Source organism: Tachysurus vachellii, chromosome 21 (genome assembly GCF_030014155.1).
Source record: "Tachysurus vachellii isolate PV-2020 chromosome 21, HZAU_Pvac_v1, whole genome shotgun sequence".
NCBI classification, from domain to species: domain Eukaryota; kingdom Metazoa; phylum Chordata; class Actinopteri; order Siluriformes; family Bagridae; genus Tachysurus; species Tachysurus vachellii.
Window position 1 is genome coordinate 9,554,520 of NC_083480.1, and position 13,030 is coordinate 9,567,549.

At 35.8% G+C, this 13,030-nt stretch overlaps 1 protein-coding gene across 1 annotated transcript in view; it reads left to right on the top strand.

Annotated features, from left to right (window-relative positions):
- csmd2 (CUB and Sushi multiple domains 2) overlaps window positions 1–12,683 on the top strand; it is a 250,762-nt gene extending 238,079 nt beyond the window's left edge. Inside the window, exons 64-71 of the mRNA XM_060897641.1 lie at window positions 688–753; window positions 844–1,005; window positions 1,631–1,743; window positions 7,405–7,492; window positions 8,422–8,444; window positions 9,238–9,347; window positions 9,505–9,681; window positions 11,582–12,683. Coding sequence (XP_060753624.1) covers window positions 688–753; window positions 844–1,005; window positions 1,631–1,743; window positions 7,405–7,492; window positions 8,422–8,444; window positions 9,238–9,347; window positions 9,505–9,664 — 722 coding nt within the window. The 3' untranslated portion in view covers window positions 9,665–9,681; window positions 11,582–12,683. The remainder of the gene's footprint in view (window positions 1–687; window positions 754–843; window positions 1,006–1,630; window positions 1,744–7,404; window positions 7,493–8,421; window positions 8,445–9,237; window positions 9,348–9,504; window positions 9,682–11,581) is intronic.
- The last annotated feature ends 347 nt before the right edge of the window (window positions 12,684–13,030 follow it).

Below are 13,030 nucleotides of genomic sequence, written 5' to 3' on the forward strand. Positions count from 1 at the left end.
ACAGTAGAGGAATATTAACAGTACCTGTGGGAAAGCTGACAGAGAGTGTGTTCAGGCTTCTGACAGCTAATAAAGCTCTGTCTTCCCTGAATGTGTGTAGAGGTTTTATTACTTACTGTTAGTTTTAGTACTACTCTCAGAAAATAATTCAGCATTAGCAAAACCACTAGATCGATTGCCACAATGTTTGTTAATGCAGCTTACATTACATTAGTATTACATTGGAAAACCAAGCACTTAGAAACTTTGACACAGAAAATAGAAATTTAATCAATAGTTATGTAAGATATTTTTGTTCAGTAAGATGACCAAGTTAGCACTTAAATCAGATTATAAATTGCACGATTGCAGTGTATTCTTTTTTCCCGGTCGGAGATAATCCATCCATCTATCCATCCATCCATCCTTCCATTCATTCATTCATTCATTCATTCATTCATTCATTCATTCATTCATTCATCCATTCATCCATTTTATCCTTGTCAGGCTCAGGGTGTATACAGAGTCTTTCCTGGAAACATGTTTTGGAATTTAGGACTTATTTTTCTTTTTCGTGCGTCCGTCTAAAAGCTAAAATAAAACATACAATTAGCAGTACATTAAAAATAGTAATGCTCTCTCTCTCTCTCTCTCTCTCTCTCTCTCTCCCTCTCTCTCTCTCTCTCACACTCTCACTGTCTCTCATAGCTGATAACAGACCAAGTGGAAAAACAGTTGGAAACGTGCAAGAGCCCCCTAACACAAAACTTCATGGTAAGTGTTAATTTAAAAACAAACACAATTATACATTAACAAACAAATGCCTCAACAAACCTTTTTTTTTTAACCCTGTCTTTTCTCCAGTGCCTAGTGGAGTGTTTGCCCGGAACTCACTGTGGAGAGGCTCATATGAATATCTTGGGAAGAAGCAGCCAGCCATGCTGAGCATAACTGCTTTTGAACCGTTTAGTAACCGGGTCAATGGCACCCTCATGGACCACAGTGGAGTGCAGCTTAATCTGGCTGGTGTGTATCTCCTACTGCTAAACATCACTCTCCCAAACTGTGTACTGTTGTTCATATATCATAGCTCAATAGGGCGTTAGTGCATATAAGCTGTGTAGCATACCAAATTAGCCTGGTTTGAAAAGTTTGGAATAAAAATGAAATCAGCATTCAAGATAACGTGTTAAGAAATGTAGTTCTTATTAAATGAATACACGCAGAGCAGTACATACTGAATGAAATGAATAAGCTTCTATTCATATTCATATTTATTCAGCTAAGAAACAAAGCAAAAGTTTTTTTGTTGTTGTTTTTTGTTTTGTTTTATTGAACATTAGCAAGTAAAATGATGCAGAATATCACAAAAAAACAAAAACAAAATATTTGAAAATGTCATACAGTATATAAGATGATAGGATGCCGTTAAAATAGAAATGCAGAATTTATTAGCTATTCTACAAGCTTAGTAAAACTTACATGCTTCAAGCTTTGAAAAGTACATTAAAGATACCAAATGAATCTATGAACGTACCTAGAAACTCACAAAATAGACCAGACTTATTATTGTATAGATCCCGATAGTAAATTTACCTGGTAGTAATTTTGTATTATTATTTTTGTAAATCAACTGTTTTATCCCATGCAGGAACCTATAAGAGAGAAGAGGCCCATTTGTTGCTGCAAGTCTATCAGATCCGAGGGCCAGTGGAAATCTTTGTCAACAAATTCAAAATTGACAACTGGGCACTAGATGGACATGTACGTAACTCTTTATTTTTTCTTTTTTATTTCAGAGGGTGTTGAAAGAGGAAAGATTAGTATTACAATTCCAAAGCCAGTCTAAGCATAATTTCTGGAGCTGACAGAAATGCTTTAAAAACATCAATGCCAAGTTAAATAGAAATGATGTCTGGACATGTTGCCACTTTATTTTAAGAACGCATGTCCTTCACCAGACAAAATGGTGTATGGATGCTTAGGGGTGTCACTTACAGGGGAGATTTTGCTTTATTCAGTAAGTTAAGCTTATTGTTGAAGCCCAGAACACAATATATACTGTATCAAGATCTAAACATGTGACCCTTCACAGTTCCCCATTCACTACTGTCCTTTGTGCATGCCTACTAAAAAAAAATCAATATTTATATTTCTTTATCTGGTGCATCATTGGTTCACATGGCATATGCTCAAAGCCTGCAGATGCATATGGCTGAGGAGGGAAACATCACAGTATTCACTAATTAGCATATCCCCTGGTCCAAAGACATGCATGGTAGGTTGATTGGCATCTCTGGAAAATTGTCCGTAGTGTGTTATTGTGTGAGTGAATGAGAGTGTGTGTGTGTTCCCTGCGATGGGTTGGCACTCCGTCCAGGGTGTATCCTGCCTTGATGCCCGATGACGCCCGAGATAGGCACAGGCTCCCCGTGACCCGAGGTAGTTCGGATAAGCGGTAGAAAATGAATGAATGAATGGATTATATCCCAACTACTGTATACACACCATTAGGAATGATATAGGAATGTTGGTGTTTATTTTTTTCATTTAGCTGTTAGGATCTTCCAGATGTTGTCTCTTTTCTATCACAGTAAACATGATCAAATATCTAAAAGTGGAATTTGAAAAATCTGACACAATGCCAAATTTCAAACAAAAATAACAACACTGTGTAATAGTGATCCATAGATGTAATATAGTAATCAGGCCATAGTAGTGCACAGTGGTAATGTGCAATGGAAACTGAGCACACATAACTTTTGAGGAACAACAAAAGTCAGAAAACAAAATATATAAAATTATGCTAAAGTATTTTCCACCCACTAGGGCCCTACATTTATTTTTAGCTTAAGAACATTTACCGTAGAGAATATGTTGGGCAGCAAACCAAAAGCCTTCAGCTGATGCTAGTGTGGGGAGAAGAAAAGCAGTTGCTAAGACATGACAAGGTGGAAGAGAACTTCAGATAAAATAAAGAAGCTCCCACTATCAGCTGAGACTGTATGGAGCAGTAACAGTGAGATTATCAATGTATTGTCCTTTGCAGTTCTCTGAGCCTAGAGAAATATGCTTATCTATTCATTAATATGAATGGGACAACATTAATAACACTGACTGTTGTGACAGTGCTTTGTAATGGTCAGGAAGTTTTGTGGGGGTTTTTTTGTCACAGTAAAATCAGGACAGATGACTTTGCACTTTTTTTTTAATTAATCCTATTAATTTCATTCGAGAGACAAACAGCTGAATGAGGGAATGTAGCGTAATGTAATTGCTTTGATAAAATAATGAACTGTAATGAAATAAAACATTTCATATAATGCAGTTCTTGGAAAATAATTAACTACACCACAATCATTGATTATTTTCTTAATACAGCATTCTGCATCATATACTGTATCTATTGTACAATAAGTTTTATTTTATTACTCTATTTTGATTGTGCCCAAGGTCTTTAATTAAAGATGCACAATATACAAATTATTTCAATTGTGAAATACTTTGTATTAAATATTAAATTTATATATTTAAGTATACAGTATGTGAGATCTATTCTGGGACCTGTTAGTTGAGACAAAACTGAATATTAACAAAGGATCTTTCTTATACAAGACCAAGCACTGCATTTCTGTGATTACACTCATTATAACAAGCAAGGTTATTTGTATAATAAATAAAAGATCCTGATCTTACATTGGCACACTACTGCTTCATCTGCATTGTGCTACGTTTTGGCAAAAGAGTTTGATAAGGTTATTAACGCATTAAGGAAACATCGTTGTCCTCATGGCATCTACAGATCATCTAGCATTTGTTTGGTGTAGATGCAACTGTTTTATTGTTAGATTCATGCATGTGTCATTAGAGACAAGATAATTGCTTTGCTTTCAACCCCCTGTTCAAATTCTTAGGCATATTTTGGTTTAAAGATTTAAAGAACCCTTTAGAGCCCTATAGTATCTCACTTTCAGAGTCTTGGAACGAGCTACAAATGCTTCAACAATTCAAAAACTAGTCATTTTGTGCGCTTTTTTTTTTCAGGATTTTTAACCACACTTTGATGAGCTCAGTTCTCAGTCAAGTCAGAAAAGGAGCACCTCAGTAACAGCTTTCTATTTTATTTAACAGCTGTCTAATTTAAACAGATGAAACCATAAGTTCTCAAGGCTGATGTTCGTAGAGACTATGAAGAGTCCCAGAGAGACTGTGAACATTTAATATTGAACTGAAACATCAAGGATGATTTTGACAATTTCATCACTGGTGTGCTTTACTTTACTCAGGGTCCACAAGGATTCAAAAGAAACGTAGCAGTCCTTCAGATGGGCACATGTACATCTCTACAGTTTGATTAATTTGAGGCATTTATGAAGTAGCATAGCAGATAGATGACTATTACTTTCATGGTCTCTCCCTCCACTTTGGAGAACCATACTGTGGTAATACACATATTGTGTGTCACTATTTTGTGTCATAATAATAACAACAACAACAATAATAATAATAATAATAATAATAATAGGACAGTTTTGTCTTACACAAAGAACGATGCAAACATGTTAAATACATTCATTTTATTGAAAAAGACCTCTTTGGGTTTCATTAAAAACGTCTTCATAAAATAGGCATACAGTATACTGTAGGTAAACTGCTAACTGTCCCTAATGTTGCCTCAAGAAAATATATCAAATGACACGTACTTTTTCAGCCATAAATAAAATAAATGAATATGAAAAGATGTAATATATAAATATGTGTGGAAAGAGAAGTGTAATAGAGTAGAAAAAATGACTACAAGGTCAGTATACACTTACAAATAAAAGTATAAAAATACATTTTAAAAAATTACTTTATATTCATGTTGCTTTTACCTGGAGCATTACAATTATGTAAATATGATTTACATAATCAGAAATTTATTTAAAATGCTACTTAGTGAAATTTCTTTAGGGTTAACTCAGATTTAAAAACACTTACATTGCCTTAGAGGACAGACAAAGAAACAACAACAACTTTTGGAACATTTCATACAGGTGATTTTGAAACAGGTGACAAAAAGGACAGAGAATTCAGAGAAGCACGTTATGGAGTCTGTAAGTGAAATGTCAGGGAAGAATTTCAAAGCTGGAGATATTGAGTCACAGTCTGACTTTATAAGAAAGTTGAAGTGCTTCTCCAAAAACCTGGTCTCACCTGGTCTCAAAGGCAGGTCAAAAAAAAAAAGATTGAAGTGTGTAAAGTGGTTGGTAGGGAAAGTGAAGGTCAAAAAGATAAAAAAAAAAAAAAAAAAAAGAAGCAGGTTGCTGAAGACTTTATAAAGTGAAAAGACAGATTTTAAAGTGAAAATGTTCCTGGATGGTGAATCAGTAAAGATTTTCCAGTGCAGGTGTAATATTGGGTCAGGATTAGGTGTTGGTAAAAAGTCAAGCAGTGTAAAGCTTGTGAATGGATCTGTAGTTGGACAGCTATGAAAATGGAATCGCAGTAACCGAGGCAGTCAAAGACAAGGGGATGGAAGAAGAAGGAATTAGGACTGACAAGTTCAGCAATGTTACTGAGATGAGCATGGGAAGATTTGAGCATGGAGCTAATGTTGAGACCTGGCAACCCTGAAGACTAACAATACATACTGTAGTGACAGATGGAAAATGTCTTTGCTTTGTAACAACTCAAGATATTTTTGTTGTAGTACTTTCATCACCATGCACTTTTTTGCATGAACATAACTGTACAAGAAAAAAAAGAAGTGAAACAAAAGAGCACGCAGTGTTTTAATTGTTGTCTAATTATCAATAACATTAAAATATGTAACCATTTTTTTTACACACAATTACACACTTTTTTATTCGTTTTATCGCTCTTTCAAGCAAAAAAGTGCCAAGATTTCCTTCTAAATATCTGACGCTAACTATATTCTTGTCTGCTGTTAAAGCTGTCTAAAGTCAATAGATTTTCTTTCACATGAATGAACTCAAACATTCTCCATTTACCCTGAAGTCAAGACAAGAGATTATATTAATGTGAGACGGGGAAAGGGCCAGATCCCCCAGGGTGTCAGTATAAAACACTGGTTTAACTGTCAGTCATTTCTGGCTCACATGTCGATTTCCTCATCAGCCTTTTCTGGGGGGGCGAAATGAAGTCTGCACTTTTTCCATATTTTGATATGATATCTTGTGTGTCAACGTGTGTTAAAATGTGACCTTCTTTCACAAATTGCATGAAGGTTGGCAGGACTTGAAAATGTCAACAAGTTCGAACACCAGAAGAAGGAAAATGAAATGTCTGGGCATGTGAATGCTCCAAGATACTTGCTCAGTCTTTCTTTCTGTTTGATCGTTATCTTTTTTTTTTAAGTTTCTAATGTAGCACATCATGTGTGCTCCCTCAACAAAAAGTAAAAAAAAAAGTCTGTTTCAGCTGAACGTGATGCATTTTAAAGACATTATTAGAGGCTAGCATTTTTTGCCTCTTTTTTTTTTCGATTCCCATGCATGAAGCTAACCCAGCCACTGAAGAGTTAAATCTCAGTGCCGGTCCCAAACCCATATAAAAATGGGAGAATTGCGTTAGGAATCCTTCAGTATAAAACCTGTTCTAAATCTAATATGCTGACCATGTGATCTTCATATTCTCTTTATATTCTCTTGCTAAAATTACATTTAAACAAACACCAAATGAAAGCTTTTTTTTTTTAAGTTATTTTTTAACTTACTTGTCCAGCCTAATTTGCTTATCCTGCAATCCCAGCCTAATGAAATGTCCACCCCTGATACTGAAATTTGTGAGAGTAGCTTTAGTAGGAATTGGAATTATTTAAGTCTTACAGATGTTGTGTAGTGTACAGATTTGGTCTGAAAAGATCTGTCTTTATCCCTAGTCCATAATTCAGACACCCCTTCGGACCTGCACACAGACACACACACACACACACACACACACAGAGACACACACACACAGACACACACACAAATACAAACACACATGCACTAGCTCAGATCTGTAAGCATACGACAGACTGCACATACATGCTATTACTCTTGGGGAAAGGAAAGCTAAAAGTTTTTTTTTTCTTTTAATTAAAATGTCAGTTAAATCATTGCAGAGTAATCAGGGCCAGACGTCTGAGCTCCTCTTACCCTCCTCCTCACAAAAGCACTGGAGACAAGCAGCTGGGAAAATGTAATTAAAAGCGTGGGTCATGAGGACTCAGCGTATGTGTGTGTGTGTAGGTGTGTACACCTGACTGTATGAGCATTTTCTTCTCTAGATTGAAGAATGGTTTAAAACTAAATGTCAGGTGTAAAAGGTACACTGTGTGGCTGACACTTTTTACCTTTCGAACAAATCATTCTTGACATTTTGAAAATGTATTAACTTTATAATGTAAGGTCTTTAATTGTTTGTTCTTTTCCTACACAGGTGTCATATATGCCTTCATCTAACTCCTTTGTATATCAAGGATTTGTTCGAGGAAAAGGATTTGGCCAGTTTGGGCTTCAGAGGCTTGGTATGTGTTTGTTGCTTTGTCTGTCCTGTTCCTTTATACCTTCAGGGGCTAATTAGCAACTGATTTTATTTTGTAGTCCACTTCTATTCATTTTTATCAATTCTTCAAACGAGTCTTTTATTTTTGTATGTTATGGCCTGTATATTCTTTAAGCCTATTCTGGTCAGACTACATTTACAATAGGAGTAAAGTCATTTTTACATCATCCACGTGTGTGACATCAGTGTTTTATGGACAGTGCGGACACACATCTGGAAAGATTATGTCATATTTTACCTTTTGTAAAATGACCGATACAGTCAACCTCAAGGTATAAATCACATCCTATCTGACACATTGGCAAAGATTTCATTATATCATCTATGTATAAAAACTGAAGAAATCATACAGTTATATGACCCACTAATGTCCATGTACAGCTTGTGCAGTGTTCCACACTACAACAATAGACAATAATAAAGGACAAAAAGGACATAAACAGATCTGTGATTCATACAGTTGTCACTTATCCCATGTGAATAGATCATTGCCGATGATCTATTTACATAATTGCACATAATCACTGCAGATGATTTCCAGGCAACATTAATTATCAGACATACAGTACGTGCTGTATTCAGATGAAATCCAAATTATAGTAAAGGTGCGACGCAACGTATTCACATGGAACTGAATGAGTTTTCACTGAGTTAGTGTGTAAGGAATGTGTTGTAATCTTCTTTAAATTAAAAGAGGAACTGCTCAGACTTTCCTCCTAGCAAACCCCCTTGGTGGCAGTTGTTAATTAGATACCTAGAAAAAGTGCTGCTTCTTCACAGGACCTTGTTATAAATATCTGAAATGATTCACTATGGGTGGAGGCAAAAAGCAGACACACATAATTACACTAATATGTAAGTGGCTTCCGTGTGACCTATTCGTCAGTGCAGGGCTTGACATGTTTGAGGGCGAAGTATACGGTACTTTTTAAAGTGCTACCATAATGAAAGCCATAATTTCATTTCTAATCAGCAACTTTATGGCCTTCATGAAAATAATTGAATTAATTAATGTAAAAAAGCACACATACATACACTGAGCAAACAAAATATTTCTTATTAAAAGTGGAGGAGTGTGTCTATGTGGGTGTGTGGCATGAAGCATTGGTTTGATTAGCCGACCTCATTAAGTAGTTGAATAAAATAATCAGATCCTCTACTCGTTCCTGCTTTTACTGTATTTTCAGGGTTTTTGGCATTAGCTGATGAACAGGTGCATGGCTGCTCTCCTGTTGTTTAGGGATGCACATAGCCTTAATTGAAAAATGAACGGCAAATGACTTCATCTTCATAGCATCTTCATAGCGGTAATTAAAAAGCGTTGTTTCGGATGATGAAATATGACGCCTCCCAAAAGCGCACCTGTCTCTTGAGTTAGATCAAATTCCTATAAAACGCATTCTTGTTAGATTTGTTTGGTTTTGTTCATAATCTAATTACATTTCCATTAAATATACACTTTGTCATGGAGTTTTCCACTTCTGTGATAAACCTGTGAAGTGTGAAATATTATCATCCATAAATAATGGATTCTCCATTGAGCTGGAATTGGACATGGCCCAGTTTATCAAAAGTCTTGCCAGGGAAAATAAACGTGTCTGTTATTTTATATCTGAGTCTTTTAAAGTATTATTAGTGTGCTTTATAATGTTTATAAGTTGTTTTTTATTTGTCCATTCTGCAGAGGGGCTGGACCCAAATGGGGAGAATCTCAGCTACAATTTTGCCTCTAACAGCAGTTCAGTGGCAGCAGCCATCTTAGTGCCTTTTATAGCCATGATTATAGCAGGATTTGCTCTGTACCTCTACAAACACAGGTAAATCCATACACTTTTCCAGGTGTCATCATGTGCCATTTTCAGCTGAACAGTACAGAATACATTATGTGCTATTGTCTTTTGTACAATTTCCTCTTCAACAAAAGTTCAGACATAAGTGAGTCAGTGTTCAGATTATGTCTTTACTCATCACTAGAAAAAGACCTAAAGTACCCTTCAATGGCTATGCTGGCCATGAAAACACCAATGGAAGAGCGACGTTTGAAAACCCCATGTATGACCGTAATATCCAGCCCACAGACATCATGGCCAACGAGTCTGAATTCACAGTCAGCACAGTCTGCACAGCCGTATAGCCACTGTTTCTCCACAGGTAAGAATTCAAGCACTAACAAAACACATACTTTGTTCCTGTTTTACGTATTTACTAAAAGCCACTCTAACGAAGATAAGAATCTCTGAGAGACATCTGAGCCTCATTAATACTATCAGTGCTCAGACAAATTCACATGTTCAGAAACAGAAAGTCACCATGGATACTGAACGCCCAATAAAACTTGAAATTGATGATTTACAAATTTGGTGTCATAAATGTAAGATTTCCAAATGACAAGTCTTTATTTTATAAGTAAATCTCTCTCTTTTTTTGGGACAATTCAATAGTTGTGTAATTAACATTACAAGTGTCTATGTATAAATCAGAGTGATTAATAATTTCATCTTTTTCAGTTAAATTAGAATAAAAATGCCATTTACTAAATCCTTTGAAATTCTAAAATGAATAATAAATAAAGGAATTAATTCTTTGTTTTCTACGTTTAGATATTCCTTGTTTAAACGTTTAAATGTAAGCATTTATGAAGAGATCATTTAAACAAATGTTAAAATATAGGTTAGAACATTTATGTACTTATTTTAAGGTGCTTAAAGGTTAAGTGAAGCTTCTAATCATGTACATTAAACATTTACATTCTTTCTTTAAAGGACTTTAAAGTTACAGTATATTATCAGCTCTGACAATATACACACTCTGAATACATAGGAATAAACAAGGGTATGGATGAAGTTATTATATGGATGAAGCACATGTTAATGTGCTTTTAGTCCCTGCGTACAATCAACAACAATATACAATTTATTGACTGTTATACAATTTGTTTAATAACAGAATTGCTCTAAAAGGAAAGTGATGACCTGGTTCAGAGATACATGTACACTGATATTGGTATCAGATATTGGTCTGATACCGTGCTTTTTTAGTTAGGTGCATAAAAGATTTTTAATGCCAACAATAATACTATACAAGATACTATGTGACCTAAGCCTGGCATACAGTGCAGCCGTATTGATCAGGAAATGAAATAAATATCTGTGTGTACCATTTATGATTAAAGGAAAGCAGACCGTGAACTGTGTTCACAAGAAATAAATAAAATAAAAAAGGTATCAGTGCATCCCTTAAACGAATAGGTTTCAATACTAAATTGAATGTTTAAACGAAGCAGAGTTCCTGATAAAGTGTATAAAGTAAAAAAAAAATCAGTGTTTAAAAGTTTTTACAGACAAACACCGCAAGAGTTAAAGGAATATACAGTTTTGTCTTACATCACTATCTGAGCACACACCTGCGGACTCGTTTTCATACCCAGTGTGGACTTCATTTGGGAAAGCCACTGAGTTTCATAGCATCAAATACAACATGCTGTGGTATGCTGTTAGATTAAGGACTCTGAAGGGAAAAAGCACAGGAACAATTTCTTTACTCACTTGGCATAATTCAGTTGTGCTGTTTTCCAAAGATTCCTACCATAATTTCCCAAACCGCCTCTTCACTGCGGGCTTTATTACACTGTGTAGTATGAGTGGTAAAAAGTTAAAGCCACTGAAATTCAAAAGCATTGGCTAACTTTGTAGCTGTAGCTTTCCCCTTGCACCATATGAACAGGAAATGAGCTTTTAAAGTACTAGTTAATAGATTAGCTAGAATTAAAATATCCATAAAAAAGGGTTTTCTACAGTACATCAGCTTCGGTTTACTGACTTTACATGACATCAGTTCGCAACTTGTGAATTATTTTCATGTAACAGTGTTTAATATATTAATCCTTACATAACACCATGCCAAATCATGTTGTTTTCCTTACTTAATAATAAACTGTTTTTTTTTTATATTATTTGTCTGAAATTTAGTTCTTTTATGCTTTTTTATTTATTTTTATATTTGACCTCTGCCCTTATCTTTTCTTTACATATGCTTGTTTTTTTCTTGACAGGTTGACATCGAATTTTCTCCCCTGCCCACTCAAGTGCCCCCACAAGCAGGACCGGGCTGTGTGGGTGGGCTGACAAACAAATAAGCCTATTTTCATTTACTGAGAAGATTCTAATAATTATTACTCAAAAGAGATCACACCCTTATTAAGAAGCAGGAAAAATTCTGAACAAGAAAACACACGCGTTCCTTAGTGGCAAATACAGCCGTGTCTGTTATCCCAAACTTCTTCTATTCTTATATGTCTGCTGTTTCTCTTTTGTTTTTTTGTTTTTTTCTGGAAAGAGCTTTCATGAATCTTTGGCATGGCAGAGAGGATGCTTGTGATTCTGTCACTTACAGAAAAAAAACATGAGAAAGTGACATGGAGTGTGATGGGGTTTCAGTAGCCAGAGGCTGACGTGCACCGTTTCTACTGGGTGAACAGGGATTTGGGATGAGTCTTGCTATGGGCAGAACTAGTGAGAAGAACATCCTGGACAGTCAGAGCTTCATTTTGATTTTCTACATTTTCTTCATGGAATGCATTTCGGTTGGCGTTTTTTTTCTCCTTGCACATTGAAGCTGCGAGATTGCGGATAAGTGCAGACTTTGTTCGCATTACTGGATCTCTCTGGCTGACACTTTCACTATTGATTCCTGTGAAATTTTCACCTGAAGCCACAGAGCCTTGAATTGAAGTGGAATGAGATTTTGAGGCTTATTAGAAGACACGGATTCTATCATTAGCACCTTTCTCTACTTGTTCCAACCCAGAGGATGGGGTTTTCTCTCTGCAGCATTTCGCCAGCCTGGCTGAGATTGGACAGGCTATACATGCCCCCTGAGGAGAACGCTGGGGCAGAAAATATGAAAGGAAAGTTGGGTTTAGGCAATTCATCTTTTTTGTTGTTGTTGTTGTTACTTACAGACGTTATGGCAATGCACTTGGATGGTATCTACATTCCTCAAGGTGGGGCAACAGCCTCTTGACAACCGTATCAGTCATTAGAGTGCAGTTGCATTCACTAATATCTTGAAAATGAAGGCATGTTCTGGATGCTCAGGTCTGGGGAACTGTGGAGCTAGAGTGCAAAAGCATGGTTCTTTACCTTTGTATGTCGGTGGGAGTCTTTAGAGGGCTGTGACATCTGATATTTAAATATCTTTACTTTCTTTTTGGAAAGGTTACCTAAAGTGAAGAGTCTGTGGATTCCTGTATGTATCAATGCCTTACACTGTAGCTAGTATGCAACATCAAGGCAAACTTTGACCGCAGTCAATGAGGTTCTGTTTTTCTTTTGGTTTTGGTCAAGGGAACAAGCAAGGAATGGTATTGTTCACAGTGTTCCCATCTCACTATATCATACTGCATGCAGATTGTTTCTCTCACAAAGCATTTTTTTCTTACAGTTAAATGTTCGGAAAAAATGACAGGCGCATATTTAAACGTTAAAGGCAGATTCTCAGA